Genomic DNA, 23,834 nt, shown 5'->3' with positions numbered 1-23,834 from the left:
CCACCCGGGCTGCCCCACTACGTTTTATTCTTTTTTTTTTTTTTTTTAAAGATTTTATTTATTCATTCATGAGAGACACAGAGAGAAGGTAGAGACATAGGCAGGCTCCTTGCAGAGATCCTGATGTGGGACTCGACCCCAGAACTCTGGAATCACACCCTGGGTCAAAGGCAGACGCTCAACCACTGAGCCACCCAGGCAGCCCCGTTTTATTCTTTAAGATTGTATTGATTTATTCATGAGAGACACCAAGACATAGGCAGAGACACAGACTCCCTGCAGGGACCCTGATGCTGGACTCAATCCCAGGACGCCACCGGGATCATGACCTGAGCCAAAGGCAGACACTCAACCACTGAGCCACCCAGGTGCCCCAGTTATTCCATTATTGATGGGAGTTTGAGGAACAGGAGATACAGAATTTGCTATAATAGGCAGCCAGGAGGGATCCCCGGGTGGCTCAGTGGTTGAGCGCCTGCCTTCGGCCCAGGGCATGACCCTGGAGACCCGGGATCATTCCCGCATCAGGCTTCCTGTGTGAAGCCTGCTTCTCCCTCTGCATATGTCTCTGTCTCTGTCTCTCTCTGTGTGTGTCTCTCATGAATAAATAAATGAAATCTTAAAAAAAAAAAAAGGCAGCCAGGAGGCATCATGTGTTCTAGGGGTGCAGAGATCTACCAATTCAGGAGGATTGTTTGAAGGAGAATTTTCACAATGTAACATTTTTTCAATTAGAGAAAACTTAGAGACTAGAACAAAGAGACCAAGAGACATTAACAGTCCCAATATTTTAATATATAACCGCTACTATCCTTCTGGGGTACCTCCCACCACTTTCTCTAGATGAACATTTATCGAGAAAAAAATTAAAGCTGGTGGGATGCCTGAGTGGCTCAGCAGTTGAGCATCTGCCTTCAGCTCAGGGTGTGATCCCAGGATCCAGGATCGAATCCCACATCGGGCTCCCTGCATGGAGCCTGCTTCTACTCCCTCTGCCTGTGTCTCTGCCTCTCTCTCGGTTTCTCTCATGAATAAATAAATCTTAAAAAAAAGCAAACCTGGTTCTCCAAAACCTATCTCACTGGTAAGAATGACTAGGTGTTTAGAATTCTACGCATCATTTTGGTACATTATAAGATGGTCAGAAAAATGGTCCTCCTTATATGCCCCTCAGGTGGTTTTCAGGTAGGGAGTGACTTTGGCATTAGGTACCCAGTTTCTGTCACTTATCTAGCTGTGTGGCCTGGGGCAGTTAACTCACCACATTTTCTGAGTGCAGTTTCTTCTGATGGAGGAGGAAAAAGGATTTGATAATATTTACCTCCTAGAGTTTGAGAAATAGTGATGGTTATAAACAAATATAATTAAGATGAATGGTCATTATTATTTTAACAAAATGGTGGAAAAGGTGGGTTCTGCTTTTAAATTGGGGGGCACAGGGCCAGGCTTTGTCATTTATTAGCTCTCTACTATCCCTGGGATTCGCTGATAATATAATAAACACTTCCCAAACACTCACTGATGATTTGGAGATTAGACTATTATTTTTCTACATCCTTTTATTTTTGTACTTGTTTCCTTTACCCGAGGTGATGTAATGCTTGGCCATCTGCTTCCCCTTCATCCAAAAGCCACCTGAAATCATGCTTTTTCTGAGAAGCTTCTTCCAGGGCCCAGCAGGAAGGATCCCCTAAGAGGTGGCATGCTTGGGGGACAGTTCAGATTCCATGCCAAGCAGTGTGACCTTCAAATCATGTTAGCACAAAAGACCTTCCCGAATAAGCCTTCATTTGCTCCCTTGGCATAGGACGAAGGGATTGTTTCACTTATGATACATACAGCAGTCCACCAAGAGGCCGAAAAATTCTATTTCAGCAAGATGCTCTGGAGGGAAATATTTATCTCGGTCTTACTTGGTAGGCAATTTAACTCTTTAGCTGAAATGAATTAAACTACTGACACCTGAGGTCCCTGGCTAGCTCAGTTGGTAGAGCATGCAACTCTTGATATCAGGGTTAGAAGTTCGAGCCCCATGTTGGGTATAGAGATGACTTAAAAAAATCATTAAAATTTTTTAAAAATTCTATATACTAGCAGCATCAGCTTGGGCAAGTTGTGTCTTTAATAACCTCTGCTATATCATCTATAAAATGAGAATAAAAAGAGTAACCAACTTTATGTGGTAGTCTTAAAGATTCAGTGAGCAATGAGCTAGTTATGTAAAGTCCTTAGCATGGGACTGGCAAGTTACAACCAATAAATGTTACTTAGTGTTATTATGAATTGTGTGTCATCAACATCATCCTCAGATTTGGGTGACTTCTAAGCAGTGATGACCAAAACTGAAGGCACTATTCTCCTTTACCCTGACTTTAACTTCCATCTGTATTCTCCTCCTGTCCCTATCACAAGGGACAACTCAGTTGTGGGGGTCCCTGACTTCAGGCAAAAAAAATTTTTTAAAGATTTTATTTATTTATTCAAGAGAGACACACAGAGAGAGGCAGAGACATAGGCAGAGGGAGAAGCAGGCTCCCTGTGGGAGCCCGAAGTGGGACTGGATCTCAGGACCCCAGGATCATGACCTGAGCCAAAGGCAGAGATGTTCAACTACTAAGCCACCCAGGCATCCCTAGGTAAGATGTTTAAGAAGGCTTTTACTGGTGAGGATCTCAGGGAAAGATTCTAGAAGTGAGGGATTAAAACACAAGGAAGAATCTTAGGGCCAGACTGCTAGGAGCTCCTTCAGAAAGCCAGCGACAAAGGAAGATGTGATACTTCTGGCCCAATAGACCTTGACGATTGGCATTCAAAGTAAAAAGCTCTTCAGAAAGAGATTGACCAGGTAAAGGAAAGAGATATACACAGGATATCTTTTTAAAATGTTAAATGATAGGGATGCCTGGGTGGCTTAGTGGTTGATGGACTGCCTTTGGCCCAGGGCATGATCCTGGAGTCCCGGGATCGAGTCCCACATTGGGCTCCTGCATGGAGTCTGCTTCTCCCTCTACCTGTGTCTCTGCCCCCCCCCCCCAAAAAAAATGAATAAATAAAATCTTTAAAAAAAATAAATGTTAACTGTGCCAACAAGAGATGGGAATTTTATTTACAAGTGATTTTATTTACAAAATCTACATTTTATTTACATATGTCTCAGATATTGCTTTAATCTTGAGAGGCAAAGGAGCTGGTTTCTTTAGTCGCAGCCAGGCAAATCCCTGGGTGCCTACAGGGTCAACGATTGGAGAAGCTCACCCTGTGTTTTCTCTACTTGGTAAGTCACAAATAGCTTTGGCTGGGCATCATCGTCCTTCCATTTTATTGTTTGGAGAATGCATGAGCCACTGGGCAGCACGTCTTGTGCCCTGATTCATAGAAGCTTGGCCCTTGCCTCAAGCTGAGGCAGCCCGAATGGAGATTTCAAATGTGTCATGAGTTTCCTGGCCAAATTCCTTCAAGCACCAACTCGAAAACTCAAAAATAGCCCTTACCAAGGGAACTTGACCTGTGACAAAGATTTCCTAGCTGGGAGCATGTATAAGAGGGCAGCTGTTTTTCTTTTTAAAAATCTGCTTTAATGTCTCTATGATGTGAATTGGCTTTTAAGATTGTGTTTGAAAAATCACTCTTATACTTGAGTCTCCTGTTTGAGAATGGAGTTCCTCAATTCTTGGTGCCAAATTGGAGTTAATCCTGTGCCAGATCTAAGGATTAAAGGAAATAAAAGAGAAAGCCTTATCTCTTGTTTACTGAGGGTATCAATTTAAGTTTCTATCTAGGAAATTTGGAAGATCTATCTAGAAAAATCCTGGTGGTTAAGGACTCTGAGGTTGCCTATGTTCAAGTTCTGATGCCAGAGTCTTTTAGAAGTTAAAGGCTTAGGTCGGGTCAGAGATTTTGAGGTTCTGATATAAAAAATATAAGAATGTATAAGAAATTAAAAATGGGACAAAATTTATGGTACATTTTAGGATTTCTCTTTTTACAACTGAGTGTTTTTAACACAGAGGGGGAAAAATACAATAATGTAAGAGAGTTACTTATTCACCAGGTAATTATCATTATTAGGAAATATTCATGCACTACCCCTACAGGTAAGTGACTGGTAAGTGTGCACTATTTTATTTTTTATTTTTTTTAAATATTTTATTTATTTATTCATGAGAGACAGAGAGAGGTTAGAGACACAGGCAGAGGGAGAAGGAGGCTCCCTGCGGGGAGCCCAATATAGGACTCCATCCCACGACCCCAGTATCATGACCTGAGTCAAAGGCAGATACTCAACCACTGAGCCACCCGGGTACCCTGAGAGAAAATTTTCAAGCAGACTCCCTGCCAAGTGCGGAACCCAACACGGTGCTCGATCTCACAACCTTGAGATTATGACCTGAGCTGAAATCAAGAGCCCATTGCTTAACTGACTGAGCCACCCAGGTGCCCACTCCTCCTTTTTGTTTAAACTGAGTTGAGGAAACAGTACATGTTCACTTTTGAATCTCATGATTTTTTTCAGCACGTTATTATTTTTTTAATATTTTATTTATTCATGAGAGACACAGATTGGGAGGCAGAGACATAGGCAGAGGGAGAAACAGACTCCATGCAGGAAGCCCGATGGGGGACTTGATCCCCGGACAGGGATCATGCCCTAAGCCAAAGGCAGACGCTCAAACGCTGAGCCACCCAAGTGTCCCTTTTTCAACACATTAACATAATATATTCCTAATTTCATTAAGAGTTCTTCATAAATATAAGTTTTAATGGCTGCAGAAAATTCCAACTATGAATAGACTATCCCCTAATTAATTTTCTATTGTTGAGCATTGAGATAATGATCCTTTTTTTTTTGCTAAATAAGTAAAAATGAGATTAATACTTTTGTATCAATCTTGGTCCATATTTTAGATCATTTCCACTTCATTTATCCATTAACAACTATTTTTTTAGTGTTTACTCTGGGTCAGGTGCTATGCTGTGTGCTGAGGATCCGAGGGTAGAGATGGACAGGTGTGGACTTTGCTTTCATGGGTAGAGCTCCTATTCTATTTAAAAAAATTTTTTTTTAAAGATTTTATTTATTTATTCATGAGAGACACACAGAGAGAGGCAGAGACATAAGCAGAGGGAGGCTCCCCAGGGAGCTGGGGATCATGACCTTAGCCAAAGGCAGATGCTCATCCACCGAGTCACCCAGGTGCCCCTAGAGCTCCTATTCTAAGGGTGAGACATAACAAATGTGCAAAGAAATGCAATACTTCAGATGGTGATCGGTGCTACCTAGACAAGAAATAGGCTATGTGACAGAGTGTCCAAGCATTGACTAGCTTTTCTGGGCAGGGAGGTCAGGGAAACCTCACAGAAGAACTGGGATGGACTATGGAAAACAGTGCAAGGACTAAGGTGAGGCAGATGAGATGCCTAGACCCCCAGCTATTAGAGGGAGGCACTCACTGGCAGGTCTGTGTCTGTGCAGGGTTGGCACTTGCGTGACCTTGAGAGTGAGTGCCTCCTTAAATTTGGCACCCTAGGCACTTCACTCACCTCACCCAAGTCCCAACCCCGATGGCAACAAATGTAGGAAAGTCATTCTAGGCAGGAGTAGCAAGTGCAAAAGCTCAGAGTCTGGACAGGCCTGGTGTGCTTTAGGAACAGAAAATCAATCCCTATGACTAGAGTGGAGGGGAGAAGTGCTAATGGAACCTTGAAACAGAACCACCAAAAGAAACAAGATAATGTTTTTTGAAGGTTTTGAGAGTTGATCACATTTGATGTATTTTTTTTCTTAGAGTATCCAAGTAGTTGCCATGGGGAAAAACTGGGCTTTCACTTTATTTTTCCCCAGTGGTTTAGAATTGTTTTTAAAACTCACATATATTGGGAGGCAAGGTTGGAGATACAGGGACACCAATAACTTTTACAGGGCTTAATGGCTTGAAAGTGGTGTTTTTCAGTCATGGTTGTACTTTAGAATCTTCTGTGGTGGGGTGCCTGGGTGGCTCAGCAGTTGAGCGTCCACCTTTATGCTCAGGAAGTGATCCCAGAGTCCTGATATTGAATCCCACATTGGGCTTCCTGCGTGGAGCCTGCTTCTCCCTCTGTCTATGTTTCTGCCTCTCTCTCTCTGTGTCTCTCACGAATAAATAAGTAAAATCTTAAAAAAAAAAAAAAAAAAAGAATCCCCTGTGGAAGCCTTAAAAATATACTTCTACTCAAGGGCACTTGGTTGGCTCAGTCTGTAGAGCATGCAACTCTTGATCTGAGGGTCATGAGTTTGAGCCCCACACTGGGCATAGAGATTACTTTACAAAAAATACTGACACCTGAGATTCAGATTTAATTAGTCCAGGGTGCAGCCTAGATGTGGGGATTTTACTATGCAGACAAAATTGATAACCTCTATGAGAATCTTGTTCTGGGTATGAGCTATTTCGGTAGGATGTTTGCAGTGTAGAAAAAACTAGCTTTTATAGACTCTTGCAGGCTTTTAGTTTTATCTTAAGAAGAATGGGAAGCCATTAATGGGTTTTAAGTAGGATGATGACACGATCTGATTTTTATTTAAAAAAGAAAATCATGGGCAGCCCGGGTGGCTCAGCGGTTTAGCGTCGCCTTCAGCCCAGGGCCTGATCCTAGAGATCTGGGATCGAGTCCCACATCGAGCTCCCTACATGGAGTCTGCTTCTCCCTCTGCCTGTGTCTCTGCATCTCTCTCTCTCTCTCTCTCTCTCTCTCTGTCTCTCATGAATAAATTAAAAAAAAAAATCTTAAAAAAAAGAAAAGAAAAGAAAATCACTGGAGCACCTGGCTGGAACAGTTGGTAGAGCATCAGACTCTTGATCTTGGGGTTGTAAGTTTGAGCCCCACATTGGATGTAGAGATTACTTAAAAATGAAATCATAAAAAAAGATTAAAATCACTTTGGCTTCAGTGTGGCAAAATTCCTTAGGATAGGTTCCTGGAAGCGGAATTCCTAGGGGAAAGGTATTAACAATTTTAAGTCTTTGGATACACACTCTTAAATTGCTTTCCAGTAAGTTGCTGCCAAATGACACTCACCTACCTTCTGTGTCCTCACACTACCACGTTGCCAACACTGATTGCTTTTGAGGGTTAATTATTTCTATGGGAGAAGTATAAGAAAACAGCAAACAAGAAGCAGTTATTGGAGCAACTGAGCACAAACCTGGCCAGCTACTTTTTTCCCCCTCCTTCTTCATTGGTCAAATATTATCCAAATAGCATGTGCTTCAGAGTCGTCGATCTGATTTCTAGCTAACATTTATTGATTGTTTACTGTGTTGCAGATATTGTGCAAAGCACTTTACATGCAAGATCTGTGTTAAATCTCTCAACATTTTTTAAAAGATTGTATTTATTTATTTGACAGAGAGAGAGAGAGAGAGTGCACAAGCAGAGGGAGCAGCACAGGGAAGGCAAATGCGGGTTTCCAGCTTAGCAGGGAGCCCATGGTGGGACTCCATCCCAGGACCCTGGGCTCATGACCTGAGCCAAAGGCAAATGCCTAACCTACTGGGCCACCCAGGCACCACAATTCTCTCAACATTCTTAAGAGGTCAGTACTATTATCTCCATTTTACAGATGAGACAATGAAGCACTGTGATAGTCAGGACCCTGTTGACACTCCCTCAGTTTTAAGTGGAGGAGTTGGAATTTGAATACAGAGCCCATCCTTGAATTACTCCGCTGTTGTTCTGTAATTTGAAAAAGTTAAAGGACTCTGGACATTTTTTTCTTTGAGGTCTAACGTTCTGATTATTGTGCTGGTTCCAAATGATTCCAAATCATTTTGGAATCTGACATAATTCAGTCAATGCACCATTGTTACAATAAACTATGAAGGAAGTCAAAACAATTAATTGGCCACATCAGCTATTTGCTTATGGGTCTGACGGGAGGAGAGAAGCATTAACTCACCTGGAACATAGAAAGGTCAAGATCTGAGGAAAGCAGGTCCAAGGAAGCTCAGAACTTACAATTAAGGAAAGGCTTTGGGAGGGGAGCCTTTCAAGTCAGATTGCAAGACAGGCATGCATGGTGGTGGAAAGAAGGGAAATTTAGCAAAAATAAATATTTCAGTCATTTCTAATAACCGAGGCGGGGTTCATTTCCAGGACCCCAAGATCATGACCTGAGTGGAAGGGAGACGTTTAACTAACTGAGCCATCCAGGTGCCCTTAATGTAGGTCTCGTTATTATTAATTATTATTATTAAGATTTTATTTATTTATTCATAGAAACACAGAGAGAGAATGAGAGGCAGAGACACAGGCAGAGGGAGAAGCAGGCTCCATGCAGGGAGCCCGACGTGGGACTCAATCCAGGGTCTCCAGGATCACGCCCTGGGCTGCAGGCGGCGCTAAACCGCTGCGCCACCCGGACTGCCCTATTATTATTTTTTTAAACACACGTAGATGACCATGCTTGGGTCTGATCTAGGTGGGATTTCTGTGTTGAGTCAAGTATCAGTCTCAGTTCAGACATTTCTTTTTCTCTAAATGGAGGGGAAGGGATCCCTGGGTGGCGCAGCGGTTTGGCGCCTGCCTTTGGCCCAGGGCGCGATCCTGGAGACCCGGGATCAAATCCCACGTCGGGCTCCCGGTGCATGGAGCCTGCTTCTCCCTCTGCCTCTCTCTCTCTCTCTCTCTCTCTCTCTCTGTGACTATCATAAATAAATAAAAATTAAGAAAAAAAAAGATTTTATTAAAAAAAAAAGTAAAAAAAATAAATGGAGGGGAAGCCAAGTGAGGGGAGAAAAGTTCATTTGAAAATCTTAACTTAAGCAGCCCGGGTGGCTCAGCGGTTTAGCTCCACCTTTGGCCCAGGGTGTGATCCTGGAGACCCGGGATCGAGTCCCACCTCAGGCTCCCTGCATGGAGCCTGCTTCTCCCTCTGTCTGTGTCTTTGCCTCTCTCTCACTGTGTGTCTCTCATGAATACATAAATAAAATCTTAAAAAAAAAAATCTTAACTTTCCATCTTTTAGAACTGGCAGGATCCTACCTGAGTGTGGCTTCATGGGCATCATCAGCAAGGAGCCCAGGGAGGAAGGGGTATGCCTGTGGAAATATCAAAGACTTACGATCTTCAGATCTTCAAGTACTCTAGGTAACAATTTTTTAATTACGCAAGTGATATATAGTCTGTCTTCTTGCAACATAAAGTAGGTTAAAACCCTCTGGGTTGATGTGAAGCCTCTTGATGATCTTCCCGTTGTTAGATGTACATCTTGGGCAGCTTTCCTCTGTGCATCTGCATCCACATTATGTATCCAATGGTTTCGTGACATCTTCCTCGGGGGACTGTCGGGGTGGGGGCAAGTGCTCAGGTGGGAGGCCCTGCCCACTCACCAGGCGGACTCCTACCAGTGGAGAAGGTGGTTAACTGTTCAGGTGAGAGTATTTCAAAGCACACTTCACATTGCAGGGGGCAGGGATTGCGGGGCACAGGGGAATACCCCTTTTCTCCTTGTATTCAGCTTAGTTTTTGACAACGTTGAGGATATGGCCGAGGTGTCAGGACTCCATGGGCACATTTCAGGTGGGGGCTGGGTGGGTGGATATCTATGTACCCTCTCTCTCTTTTTTACTTTTTCCGTATAGGGTGGAGAAAACGGGCACACGTGAGCCTTCAGGGCACGCCTGCGCGTGTGCGCGTGTGTGAGAGCGCGCGCGCACCCGCGCAAGGGCACCCTAGGTCCTCGATTGGATGCCTGTTTACACCTGACCGCCCAGCCCTCCCGGGTCTGGTGTTTTCTGGAGAATGTTTAGGAGGGTGTGCGCGTGGGGGGTGGTGGCGGAGATCCCCCTCTCCCAAGAGCCCCCGCGGCGGGGCGGGGCGGGGCGGGGACCTTGGCGCGGTCCGCGGGGACCGAAGGCGAGCGGGAGGCGCGGGAGGGCGATCCGCGAGGGCCTCGCCCGCCCGACTCCGCCCCCCGCGGCAGCCGGCCCCGCCCCCCGCAGTGGCCCCGCCCCTCTCCCCTGGCCGGGCGGGCGTCGGCCCCGCCCCCCGCAGGCGGCCCCGCCCCACTCCCCTGGCCCGGCGGGCGCCGGCCCCGCCCCCCCAGGCGGCCCCGCCCCCTCCGCTGGCCGGGCGGGCGCCGGCCCCGCCCCCCGCAGGCGGCCCCGCCCCTCTCCCCGGCCCGGCGGGCGCCGGCCCCGCCCCTCGCTCCCAGCATGCCGTGCGGCAGCGGCGGCGCGGCGGGCGGAGCCGGGAGGCGGGGAAGCCGTGGCTGTGTGAGCGTGGGGAGCCGCCGCCACCGCCTCCTCGCCGTCCTCTTCCTTCTGGTTCCCGGCGTCGCGGGCCGCGCTCGGCCCTGGAAGAGACGTCGCCTCCCCTTCCCCCGCCTCCGCCTCGCGGCGCCGCTCCCGCCTCCTCGTCCTGCGCTGCGGGCTCAGGCGGAACCCGGAACGGCCGTCCGCCTCCCCCGCCCTCCGCCGCCGCCGCCTCCTCCTCCTCCTCCTCCTCCTCCTCCTGCTCCTGCTCGGCTTCCTCCTCTGCCCCGGGCGGGAGCGGAGCGTCGGCGGCGGTCGGTTCGGGCGGCGACTCGCGCTTCTCTGGGCGGCGGCGCTTGGCCATGTCGTGTCGGGGAAGGTAATGAGCCGCAGAGCCCCGGGGTCTCGGCTGAGCAGCGGCGGCGGCGGCGGCACCAAGTACCCGCGGAGCTGGAATGACTGGCAACCCAGGTGGGTGAGCCGGCCCCAGCCCGCCGCCCCGGCCCCGGCCCGCCGCCCCGGCCCCGGCCCCGGCCCCGGGCCCCGCCTCGGGCCCCGCCTCGGGCGGGCCGCGGCCTAGGGCCCTCGGGCCGGGAGCCGGGGGCCGGAGCCGGGAGGCGCGGCCTAGGCCCTCCCCCCCCCCCCCCCCCGCCCCGGGGAACCGAGCGCGGCTTCCTGGGTCCCCTCCCGCCCCGGCTGGGGGAGGAAGGCCGGGGGAGGCGAGGCCTACACGGCTGCCCGCCCCGCGTTTCGCTCCCGGGGCCGGAGCCGAGACCCGGGGCGCCCGGCGGCCTAGGAGTCGGGTCACGGAGGGTGGAGAAAGGGGGCCCTCCTGGTGGCGGCGGCGGACTTTCTGGTTACTACCCGCCAAGTTGGAATTGGACTTGTGTGTGTGTGTGTACGGGGGGGGGGGGGCGGGGATCCCGGGAGTCCAGGGCCCTCTCGGGGTCACACCTTCGCTTCTTGGCCCCCCACGCAAAAAAAAAAAAAAAAAAAAAAAAGGGAAAAAAAAAAGCTCCTTAACTGATTCCTTCTCTGAGCTCCCCCCCACTACCCCCGCCCCGCCCGCACGTGTTAATATTTCGAAAAACACCCCCCCCCCCCCAGCCTCAGCGCTCCCAAGGCTTTGCTCCGACTTCAGACAGGGCACTTGTGGGGCGTGGAATGAGGCCGACCCACTCGCCCTCCCCAAGTGCAGGGGCAGTTACCCTGGTGGAGAGCAATCCAGACTTGGGGCTTTTGAGTAAGACTCTAAGGAGGAGTAGAGGATTACCTTTTGCATGGAGGGGATTTGATCTCAGACCTCTTTGGAGCCTCCCTGAAATGGAATATATTTGAAGCATCAACTTTTATTTGTATATATACGTATACATACATATATATGTATAGATGTGTACATATATGCAAAGATAGGTTTGTTCTATATATATACACACTATACATATATACACACTGTATACACACACACACACACACATATATATACATACACACAGTTTTTGTGTCTTTCTGATTGATCATGGGTCACGTGCCTAATTTAGGACTGAAAGCCTTCGAAGGACTTCCTAAACGTTTTAGGGTATTGTCGTTCGCGGAGTTTTCGTCCTTTGAAGCACGCTTGAATTATCAATTGGCCTGCAACTGGCCCGATAAGTGCTTAAGACAGATTGTTGGGATTGACTTGCTTCCTAATGGTTACATGTAACTTGAGCAGTACTGGAAATGATTGAAGATGTTAGAATGTAACATTTTTAAGACTTGATAGAAAAGTCTTTGGGTAATGGGCGGTAACACCTCTTGTTTTAATATGCCTTCCTAAATCCCGTGTCTGTTGAGAACATTTGTATATAATTAGGTGACTTTAAAAGTTAATGTCTGACTCTAGAATTGAGCTGTTAAGTAGCTTTTAAAAAAGATTGAAAAGCCTAGCTTTACTAGTCTTTTATCACTTAGGGTTTGTTAGTGCTTTAACTACAACCAGTTGACTAGTTTAAATAATTGTAGTCTGTAATTGACATTCTTAGTTGTTTTGTACTTACATTGAAATGTGTGAAATAGGTTTTTTTTTCTCCCCCTTGCTTGTAATGAAATTAGATGATAAATGAGCTTCAATTTGACAGTTCTTTGACATTGGATTTTCCACTATTTTTCAGTATTGTGGTTATTTTATATGAAATAATTTAATATCCCTGTAGAAGACTAAAGTGCTCCTCACAAATAATCCTAGAGCTTTTAGAAAAGAATAAATTGTAGCTTGTCATTCTAAGTAAACGTAGTAGCAAAGTTGCAGCCGCCTGCTGGGGTCACTTGACTTCATTTGACAGATAGGAAGCAGAATGGCTTATATATTTATGGACTCTGTACATAGATTATTAGTATTATCCATGTTTTCTTCCTTTACGTGTTCTAGTTCTTGGCTGTGTGTGGTGTTTTTGTTGGGGGGGGGGGAGTTGTAAGCTTTCTTTGAAGCTGTTCTCTGTAACAAAGTCTCAGAACTTACAGGTAGATAGATACTGTGAGATGTGTAGTTCCATACATGGAGAAACATAACAGTTGGTTAGGATGTTGGCAATATTTGACTTTTTTTGTAGAATCAGGAGCAAAAAGGTAAGAATGGTACCTTGTTTGCCAAGACGTAATTTTTCCTAAGTTAAATATGAGGTTGTTACTCTGTTCACTCTTTAAAAAGGTGACAGACTCCAGTTAACTGACAGAGCCTCATCTTCCTCTTTGTTTAAATGGAGATCTATTTATTTTTCTAAACATCTTCAGATGCAGGCAGATTCCTTATGGTGCATGTGAATCATTTAGTTTTTAGGAAAATTATTTGGCTTGGTGTACCATTACTTCTCGGATTTTATTTTTCTTAGATTCAGACTTCTAAACAAGTGCGATTTTAAAAAAGCAATTCTTGTCTGTTTCTTTTAGTCTGTCAGTTAGTCTGGAAACCGACTGTTGAGTCAGTCGTGGTCACACGTGATACTTCACACATATTGACAGGAAGTGTTCCAGGTGGCTGAATAGACCAGTGTCAAATGGCAATAGAACAAGCCTATCTTTGCTAGAAGCATACTTTTGCAGAAAGCATTTATATAGGACTGGTTGATAGTCTTCACTATACTCTCAGTTAAGATTTAAGAATTAGGCAAATGAATGGTTTTATCATTGCCACTAGCCAAAGCATGTCCTTTTCTTGACTTTGCTTTGGAATATAATCTAATTGTACCAATCCAGATAGAGATCAGAAGGACTTGTTTTAAAATTAAATCTATAATTATTATATATTCTAATATTCCAAAATGACATGACTAATTTGACATTGGAGTCAAATGTAGATTAGTTCAGAAGCATTCAGGTCAACAGAAAACAGGATTTTACTTCTATACTTTGGAGTCTTAGGACTTTAACAGATTTATACTGGGTGTTTTACAGTGCCCAAACTTATCTGTTTACAACTCTATAATGATGAAACTGTATATTAAAAATAGCTTCCATTTTTGGTAAAATGTAGACAGATTAAAGTTCTCAAAAGTACAAGTAACTTTATTTATTCTCCATTGTCTGAGACCAAAAAACAGGAAGAGTACTGTGAAGATAGAAAAGATAGAAACTAGTGTCTGGCATTGTGAGAAGCTGGGGTTTTGAAACCAGAGTTGTCTGTTTAGCTGTTAATGACTCTGTAGACTATTTAATGTCTGTAGATACATAATATAGTAAAATACGTAAAGTAAAAAAATGGAGTTATAGATTTGATGACCATAAATAGAGCTTTAGTTTAGTACAATTTATGGTAATCAATTCTCTACCACAGATTTTCACGTATACTATGGCGGTTTATCAGATAACTCTGTATGGGTGTTTAATTTGCGGGGAAAGTTTGTTTTTTCCATTATAAAATATAAGCCTTATGAAACATCGGCAATTGTATCTTTAAGTTGAATCTTTTCCCCCTTTTGTTTTGGTTCCTTTTTAAGTTGGGAGTATAACCAGAGGGTATTAATAACAGATTATGTAACATTCTAATGCAATGAAAATATTTGACTTTAGGTTCTATTGATCTTTTAGAGATTTTTATGACTAATAGAGCCACTATCTTTAAGGAGGTTATAGGTTAGGGCAACCTGGATGGCTCAGCGGTTTATTGCCGCCTTCAGCCCAGGGTGTGATCCTGGAGACCCCGGGATCGATTCTCACGTCAGGCTCCCTGCATGGAGCCTGCTTCTCCCAAGCGGTTATAGGTTAATATGGGAGAAACGTCTTGGAAAAAGTAAAGGATATTGTGATATAATCTTTGATATTTTTTTTATACATAATTAACAGAGTTTAAAACCTGGAGAGTCAGAGAATGGAAAGCTGTACAGTTGAGAAGAGGGCAGAGGGGCCATGAAATTGATCTGTACTATTTTGATAGTGTGTGTGTGTGTGGGGGGGGGGGGGTCTTCCCCTTCCCTCCCTACATGAGTAAGGAGGTGGCAAATGCAAATTGTCCTTGGTAAAAAAAATTCCAGTTTGGTTAGAAGGATGGGATAGTTTTGAGGAGTTACACAAGTAAGAGAGCTCAAGAACTATATTGAAGCTGTATTGTAGGCCTTGAATCATAGCTTTAAGAGACTGCTAAGGACCTGAATATTCTGTTTATATTTAATTATTTAAATTCAGATGAAAGTATTCAGCCCAATATGTGGGAATTTCCTTTTTTTTTTTTTAATATTTTATTTATTATTTATTTATTTAAGTCACAGACAGAGAGAGAGAGAGAGAGGCAGAGACACAGGCAGAGAGAGAAGCAGGCTCCATGCACCGGGAGCCTGATGTGGGATTCGATCCCGGGTCTCCAGGATCGCGCCCTGGGCCAAAGGCAGGCGCCAAACCGCTGCGCCACCCAAGGATCCCTATGTGGGAATTTCCATAAGCAAAAGCCCCTCATGTGTTTATATGGTGTTGCTTGAGGTTGGTCACTACTGTGATACTTTTTATCTATTTATAGTTCAGTTTAGGTTGAGGACACTTAAATGGAATGATCATACAGAGAAAACAGAGTGTGGTCCATGGTGTCTTGTGAACACTGAATTCTCACCACCCTTTTTTTTTTTTTTCCGTCCCTATATTCCTTATGCTGTACTTTTATTCTTCTGACTTATTCCAGAACTGGAAGCCTGTATCTCCCAAACCACTTCACCCATTTTGCCTTCTCCCCTCCCTGCTCCCCTCTGGCAATCATCAATTTGTTCTGTGTATTTATGGGTCTATTTCTGCTTTTTGTTTATTGGTTTATTTGAATTCTCACGACTTTTAATTAAGATTTCCTGCCTTCACTGCTTGGCATATAGTAGAAACTTGTTTACTTTCTTCCTTACTATCATCACCTAAAATAAATCCCTGGGGTTCTTTTCAGTGGACCTTTCTTTATGGATTCACACAAGTAGTCATTTGTTTGGTGTCTCTTCATATTGTTATTTTGGTTTGCCTACCTTTGGCTTTCCTAAAGTTTTCCCAGTTTTGTTTTGGGGACCATAGAATAAAACATATTCCCTTTTGTATAGACAGGCCTAAGAAAAAGTTGCAGGCATTCTGTGGTTTAATTTCTATATGAAATATTCAAGCTTATTGCACTAATTTGTTTTAAATGTGGAGTGTAACCTGTTAAATTCCTGCTGTGACATTTATGTTTCTATTGTATTAGTTTTTCTCCATTTATGTTAGTGATTGAGCGTATATTTCTTCTCCTGAAATTTTTTTAGTCCACTGTTACTTTTTTTTAGATGAGATTGACATGTGTATAGATCTTACATGAATTTTTACAAATTATACACCTGTGTAAGTATGACCACTCAAGATACAGATACACATTTTCAGTTGGATTATACTCCTTTTCCATCCCTGCCCACATTCCCCCCTGCAAAAAAACCCCAAAACCAAACAACAAACTAACAGAGTGTACAGGTAAATCTTATCTTAAAATTTACTGTAGAAAGGAAATCTTTGAATATTCTTATAATTTATTACCAACTTACGGTTTCTGCAGTTTGATAATTTTGTCATCTTCAACATATTTGTTTTCTTTTGCCATAAACATGCATTCTTGGGATATCTAAGGATCCTGTGAAGAGTTATAGTTGGTGGTTCCCTTCTTAACTGTTTTTAGACATTTTAGTCCTGGGATACACAAGAGCTCCTTTTCTTGGCTAAATTTATTCCCATCAGCTACAGATTCACGGACCTTTCTTTACCCTGTCAATACCTACTGTTGCTTAGTTGTTTTTCGTGCTCTCCCCAGTCTAAACTTTGTACTTCCCGTATCCCTACCCTGTTACCTCTATCCTCTGTAATACAGTGAAAGCTAACTTGAGCTTATCACTTCAATGATTGATCTCTTAAGTCTCTTGAGGGCTGAGCCTGTCATTTTCTCCCCTGCTTCTGTGTCTTACTTGCCCTAAAGCACTCCTGAAGTTCATTTCTGCCTTAGGGCCTTTGCATGCACTCTTCTTGGCTGTATAGCTACTGTACAGATTGCTTTTCTTAGGGAACAATGACCTGGATGCCCTCATGCTGTCTCATCCTAAATATCACCCCTCACTGGGAAGAAGCATCCTCTAACATTTCTTCATTGCACTTAACACTGTATGAAATTTTCATGTGTGTCTCCCACAATAAAATATAATCTTCGCATGTGCATGCATCTTAATGGTTTTACCTTTCTCTTCTTACCTGCTGGTGTAGTTGGTAGAGCATGTGACTCTTGATCTCCGGGTCGTGAGTTCAAGCCCCAAGTTGAGCATAGAGCTTGCTTGCTTTCTTTCTTCTTTCTTCAAGATTTTATTTATTTATTCATAAGAGACACAGAGAGAGAGAGGCAGAGACTTAGGCAGACAGAGAAGCAGGCTCCCTCTGGGGAGCCCGATGCGGGACTTGACCCAGGACCCTGGGATCACGCCCTGAGCTGAAAGGCAGAGGCCCAACTGCTGAGCCACCCAGGCATCCCAGCATAGAGCTTTCTTGAAAAATAGTATACACTCTGTATTTGAGTGTCCTTCCTCAAGTAAATACATGAAAATGGAATTCTGCAAGTTTGTTTCTGTATTTAGAGTTAACTCTATAACACTGTTACTGTGGGAGGCTTTTGAAGGGAACTGTTCCTTGTATAGCAGCCTGGTTAGCCTGAGGCAGCAATTTAAATAAGCTGATTGAACAGGTTTAAAGAGACAATGTTCTAGTGTGGCCTGCTCTTTTACAGAAGAAAGAATATGTTTATTTAAGATTCATAGTTTTTATCCTTCATGAAAAAATACCCTGCTTACATATATAAAGTTCTTTTACACATCTTACCCCATATCTGTTGTACCTATTTGTACATTATTTAAACAACCTAATCACTAAAAGTGAAGCACTTCTGACATTCCACTAGAATGCCTGAGTCCCTTGTATATCTCCTGATTGGGAAATGAATGACCTCAAAATTTTCCAGAACCAAGGGCACCTGGCTGGCTTGGTCAGTAGAGAGCATGCGACTCTTGATCTTGGGGTCCTGAATTGAACTCCCATAGGGGTATGGAGCTTCCAAAAAAATAAAAAAAATTTTTTCCAGAGTCAACAGATTTCTCAACATGGTGAATTACTTCTTTCATACTAATGTTCATACCTTTTTTAAAAAGGGAATTATATTCTTGCCGGAAGTTATTTTTTGGGAGCTTAATGTTATTATTCATATTAACATAGTATGCCTAGGCTCTCATGTTTATTATTCTATTTTTAAATATTTTATTTATTCATGAGAGACACAGAGAGAGAGAGGCAGAGACAGAGGCAGAGGGAGAAGCAGGCTCCCTGCAGGGAGCCTGATGTGGGACTTGATCCTGGGACCATGCCCTGAGCCCAAAGCAGGCGATCCAACCACTGAGCCACCCAGTTGCCCCATCATATTTATTATTTTAAAAGCTTTCATTTATTTTTTATTTGTTAGAGGAGGAGGGGGAGAGGGAGAAAGAGAATCTTAAGCAGGCTCCATACCCAGTGAAGAGCCTGATGCTGAGCTTGATCTCAAAACCTTGAGATCGGGGATCCCTGGGTGGCGCAGCGGTTTGGCGCCTGCCTTTGGCCCAGGGCGGGATCCTGGAGACCCGGGATCGAATCCCACGTCGGGCTCCCGGTGCATGGAGCCTGCTTCTCCCTCTGCCTGTGTCTCTGCCCCTCTCTCTCTCTCTCTGTGACTATAATGAATAAATAAATAAAATATTTAAAAAAAAAAAACAAAAAAAAAAAACCTTGAGATCATGACCTGAGCTGAAATCAAGAGTTAGACACTTAACCTGAGCCACCTAAGCACTCCTATTTAAAAACTTTTAGGGATCCCTGGGTGGCGCAGTGGTTTGGCGCCTGCCTTTGGCCCAGGGCGCGATCCTGGGGACCCGGGATCGAATCCCACGTTGGGCTCCGGGTGCATGGAGCCTGCTTCTCCCTCTGCCTGTGTCTCTGCCTCTCTCTCTCTCTGTGTGACTATCATAAATAAATAAAAAAATTTTAAAAAATTAAAAATAAAAACTTTTAAAAAGCTTTTTGTGTTTATTAGAAATGTGTGCTTGAGCAGGGGGAGGGGCAGAATCCTGAAATAGGCTCCCCTCTGAGTGTGGAGCCCAATGGGGACTTGATCCCAGGACCCCTATATCATGACCTGAGCCAAAATCAAGAGCTGGCTGCTCAACCGACTGAGCCACCCAGGTACCCCTAAAGCCTTTTTGTGTTTATTTTTTAAAATCTTTTTTTTAGATGGGCTTCTGATATCAGGATAAATTTTGTTTTGTTTTTTAATGTGGAGTTCCTAAGTTATGTTATTTGTTTATAAGAAGAGGCACTACTTTTTTCTTCTTTTTAGCATCTTTTAAGGTTTTATTCATTTATTTAGAGAGAATGTGCACACACACAGTGGGAAGGAGCAGAGGGAGAGGGAGAGAATCTCAAGTGGACTCCACTTAGTGCAGAGCCCTCATGACCCTGAGATCATGACCCAAGCTGAAATCAAGAGTCCCATGCTTAACCAGCTGAGGTTAAGCACTTAGGTGCCCCTCTTTTTAGCATCTTAGAGAATCTCAGCAGTGTTCTTATTGTCCACAAAAAAAAAATTTTAATGGTCTAAGATAATTGAATACTCATGTATTTGTCTGCAGGTTTTTATTTGTATTTTTTTGTCTGCAGTTTTTTTTTTTTTTTCTTTTGTCTGCGGGTTTTTAAAAGATGTTGTTTAACTTAGTTTTTATTAGATCTTTATTTTTGGTGTCTTCCAAAATACTTAATACCTTTTCTGGTGAATAGGGAGAAGGCTCCACTAATAAGTCTCTCATGGGCTATATACTGATAGATACTTGTTTTTCCCTCATATATGACAGCATTGACAACATTGTTTTTTTTTTTTTTTTAAACTAAACTAAAGCTCTTTGAATTTAATTTTTCCCTTTTATTTGAATTTGTTCATTGGAAATTTGTTTTTACTATCTCCTCTTTAGCATTTTAATCTTCTGATTTTATTTTTTATGTATTTTTAATTAGGTAGGCCCTATGCCCAATGTGGGGCTTTGACCTTATGACCTCTAGATCAGGATTTGCGTGCTCTGTGGACTAAATCAGCCAGGTGCCCTTAATCTGATTTTAAAAGATAGGTGTGTGTGTATGTGTGTTTGAAATTTTAACTTTCATCTTGGAATATTTAGTTCCTTGAAGCAGCCCATGACAACTCTTGGTGTTCAGACTTTTTTTTTTTTTTAATTTTTATTTATTTATGATAGTCACACAGAGAGAGAGAGAGAGGCAGAGACACAAGCAGAGGGAGAAGCAGGCTCCATGCACCAGGAGCCCGACGTGGGATTCGATCCCAGGTCTCCAGGATCGCGCGCTAGGCCAAAGGCAGGCGCCAAACCGCTGCGCCACCCAGGGATCCCGGTGTTCAGACTCTTGAGGGTGTCCCTTGTTTTATATTCCTGATAATATGAACTCTGGAATTCCTTGTCTGAAGTGTAGTGCTGCATTTTCAGACTTCGTTTTGATTCTAACACTGGACATTCAGATTCATTGCCCTATTGCCAGATATTATGTTGGATTCTTGAGATTTGCCAGAATTCAGACAGAAAAACCTATTAATAGGAAATGTGTCAAATTTTTGTCATCTGTAGAATATGACTCTGATTAGGTTAGATTCTGGTTTAAAAAATCCCAAAGGTGATCGATCACCAGTATCACATAGTGTAGTTCAGTTGAATTAATATATATTTACTTGAAAACACATCCTGGATTTTCTTTCCAAAAAAGATTTTTCTTGGCCTATCCTTATATTCTTTGGGTAAATGTGAAGAAAAATGAAAATGTGGCAGGTTTCCCAACAGCAGGACTATGAAACTTGAGATTTAGTGTTTGTTCTTTAGTCAGGTTTAAGGAATCTACCTTGGGTCACCTGGCTAGCTCAGTTTTAGAGCATGTGACTCTTGATCTCATGGTTGAGTTTGAGCCACATGTTGGGGGTAGAGTTTAAAAAAAAAAAAAGGAATTTACCTTAAGACACTGTATTGTTTTTGAAGGACTTGAATTAGAATGCTGACCGTTAAAAATGATTAATTCTGTCACAATTTTAAATATTGATAGTATTTTAGTGTGTAGTATCTTATTCCTTTTTTTGAAAACACTGAAATGAAGGGGCATTTGGGTGACTCTTATTTCCATTCAGGTTGTGATATCAGGGTCGTGGGATCCAGCCTCGAGTCATACTCTACTCAAGACAGAGTCTGCTTGGGATTCATTCTCTCTCTCTCTCTCTCTCTCTCTCTCTGTCACTTTCTGTCCCTCCCCCTGCATGTGTGCATGTTCTCTCTTACTCTCTCAAAAAAAATAAAAATCTTTAAAAATACTGAAATTAAAATTGAAGTTGCATTTCATAAAGGTTGTATGTGTTGGGAGTAATCAAATGGCTGACTATAAAAGTTTTGTAAAAGAAACCTTTCTTTAAGTGGCCTATCTTGTATAGTTACTGTAATACTAGTATTCCCTATGTTTTTACTTTTATTAGGATATAATACTTTAGTAGTGCTGTTCTCCCCACACTTAGTTCATTTAAAAATCCACTTGCAAAAAAAAAATAAAAATAAAAATCCACTTGCTGTCTTAATATAATTGCATTGGAGAAGTTAGGAATAGAACCAGTGTGTTTTATGTTCCTCTCTCAGGTGTGTTTATTTTTAAGAATATGTGCATTTTTAGTATTGATCCTTGACAGATATTTATCTTAGGAGAGGCTAGTTTCGTGAAAATAACAGTGGACTAAAAAATGGGAAGACAAAGGTCCTTTGTATTGGCACTACCCAGCTGTTCCTCTGAGGTGGTAATTCTTGCCTTCCCTAAGATGTAGGGTTATGAGGGTTTAAGTTTGGAAAATTACTTTGAAAATTATTTAAGTGCTACACAAATGCTATTTATATGCTGCCATGTCTGAATCAAATTTGAAATTTTAAAGATCCTGCCCCTTTTATCTCTTCCTCAAAAAGTTTTAAAGTTTACTACATTCATGCTCACAGACTAGTTCACATTCCATTTTTTAAACTTACTGTATATTTTTTAAAAATTTAATTTACTTCTATTTACATTCAATTAATTAACATATAGTGAATTATTAGTTTCAGAGGTAGAGTTTAGTGATTCATCAGTTCATTTTTTTCTTGTAGTACTTGTGTGGTCATATATGTGTGTAGTAATTCCAAAAATTTTATAAAGACTGTGTCTCATGGGGTGCCTGGGTGCCTCACTTGGTTAAGCGCCTGCCCTCAGTTCAGGTCATGATCCCAGAGTCCTGGGATTGAGCCCCTGCATTGGGCTCCCTGCTCAGCAAGGAATCTGCTTCTATCCCTACCCGTTCCTTCTGCTTGTGAGCTCTCTTCTCTGTGGTCTCTCTCAAATAAATAAATAAAATCTTTAAAAAAAAAAAAAGTATATCTGAGGGTATATTGATTGGAGCATATACAATTGTTAAATTTCTATTAGGTGTGGCAGGTTATTTAAAAATATTATTTATATGAAGTATTGTGATAAATAAATGATACTATTTATTGGGATGCTTGGGTGGCTCAGTGGTTTGGCGCCTGCCTTTGGCCCAGGGTGTGATCCTAGAGTCCTGGGATCAAGTTCCGCATCGGACTGCCTGCATGGAGCCTACTTCTCCCTCTGCCTGTGTCTCTGCCTCTCTCTCTCTCTCTCTCTGTCTCTCATGAATAAGTAAATAAAATCTTTAAAAAATAAAGCAAAATATACTATTTATTTTTAAAAAATTTGTGGATATGCCATTAATTGATCTCAGTATAGCAGTGGTTCTCTTTCTACATTTTTTAGTGTGCTTCCATTATGTAAGCCTGCTTCAGGTTGGGTAATGAGGAATTTGACTGTAAATCTGCATGATTTTTTTCTATCTTACTATTCACACTTAAAGACGACTTCATACCATTTGAAATTGTGAGCCAGGAAAAAAAAATCTAATCTTTGGGACTACTAACTATTGGAGGGCAGGTGCCAGAATTAAATGGAGAAGATATGGATAAAAAAGAAGTTTGTACCTTTGTTAACTTTTATTATACAGTTGGAATTTAAAGAACTGATTCTTTAGGAACATTGGTTGGATGCTGCATTGCTCCCTTTCTTCCCACCATCTGGTATTAATGTTTTAAAGCGAGTAGGGAGGATGAATCATAGAATCGTGGAAAGGATATGCTCTGCCGGTGTAATAGTTTGAAGTACTTTAAAAATAATGTATCTTCAAAACAAGGATAGGAATCATTGAAATTTTATCATTGTGTGCATGTGTACAGTATTGAGCTATCATGAGAATTTGGTTCTATTTTAAATTATTGCACTATAAATTTACTCAAAATGAGTAAATACTGTCTCTTAAGGAACTTATCTAGAAATGTTGATCTTTTTTGTTGTAAAAGGGAATTAGGAAAGTTTCTGTTTTTAAACCACTTAAGTCAATCTGATTAAAGTGTGTTTAGTATAAACTCTGAGAAGAAAAAGATACAGTTTGCATAGACCTTGTGGGTGTAAAGTGGCTTAAGTGATGATTTTGTACTGTTTCATAACTTTCTTAAACTTAAGACTAAATACCTTTTTTCCTCTTAATTTTTTTTTTTTTAAAGTAATTCCCTACACCCAATGTGGGGCTTGAACTCATAACCCAGAGATCAAGAATTGCATACTCCACCAGCTAAGCAAGCCAGGTGCCCCAAGGCTAAGTACTTTTAAATACCTCAACATATTTCTTGCTGCCTTTGAGCACAGTGGGAGCAGTGTTTCCCAGTTGATTTCCATTTGCTACTATGTTTCAGTAACTACCAAAACTGTCTTCCTTAATGAATTTTCCTATGGTTAGAAGAAGAGTGTGGTTATTTTGAAAAGTAGCTTCCTTTCCCAGCTAACTGAATTAGGAGACCATATCTTTTCAGATTTTTCTGAGACCTTTCTATTTATTTATATTTTAAGTAATAGGAAGTGGTTATTTCAAGATCACCCCTAAAGCAGAGGTCCCAGTGATTAAGTAGTAGGGTTTACCATAAATATTTACGTCTGATTACAGGTAGG

The 23,834-nt window shown here is 42.5% G+C and overlaps 1 protein-coding gene across 4 annotated transcripts in view; it reads left to right on the top strand.

The window, feature by feature from the left end:
- Positions 1 to 10,231: 10,231 nt before the first annotated feature.
- SMG1 (SMG1 nonsense mediated mRNA decay associated PI3K related kinase) overlaps positions 10,232 to 23,834 on the top strand; it is a 107,557-nt gene continuing 93,954 nt past the window's right edge. For 3 of the 4 annotated variants that reach the window (XM_077906750.1, XM_077906749.1, XM_077906752.1), the window contains exon 1: positions 10,233 to 10,703. In XM_077906750.1, coding sequence (XP_077762876.1) covers positions 10,615 to 10,703 — 89 coding nt within the window. In that variant the 5' untranslated portion in view covers positions 10,233 to 10,614. Of the gene's footprint in view, positions 10,704 to 23,834 lie in introns of all 4 variants that reach the window. The other variant, XM_077906751.1, reaches the window with a different exon arrangement.

Source organism: Canis aureus, chromosome 8 (assembly GCF_053574225.1).
Source record: "Canis aureus isolate CA01 chromosome 8, VMU_Caureus_v.1.0, whole genome shotgun sequence".
NCBI classification, from domain to species: Eukaryota; Metazoa; Chordata; class Mammalia; order Carnivora; family Canidae; genus Canis; species Canis aureus.
Note: the sequence above shows the minus strand (reverse complement) of the source record. Positions and strands in the feature narration are given on the sequence as shown.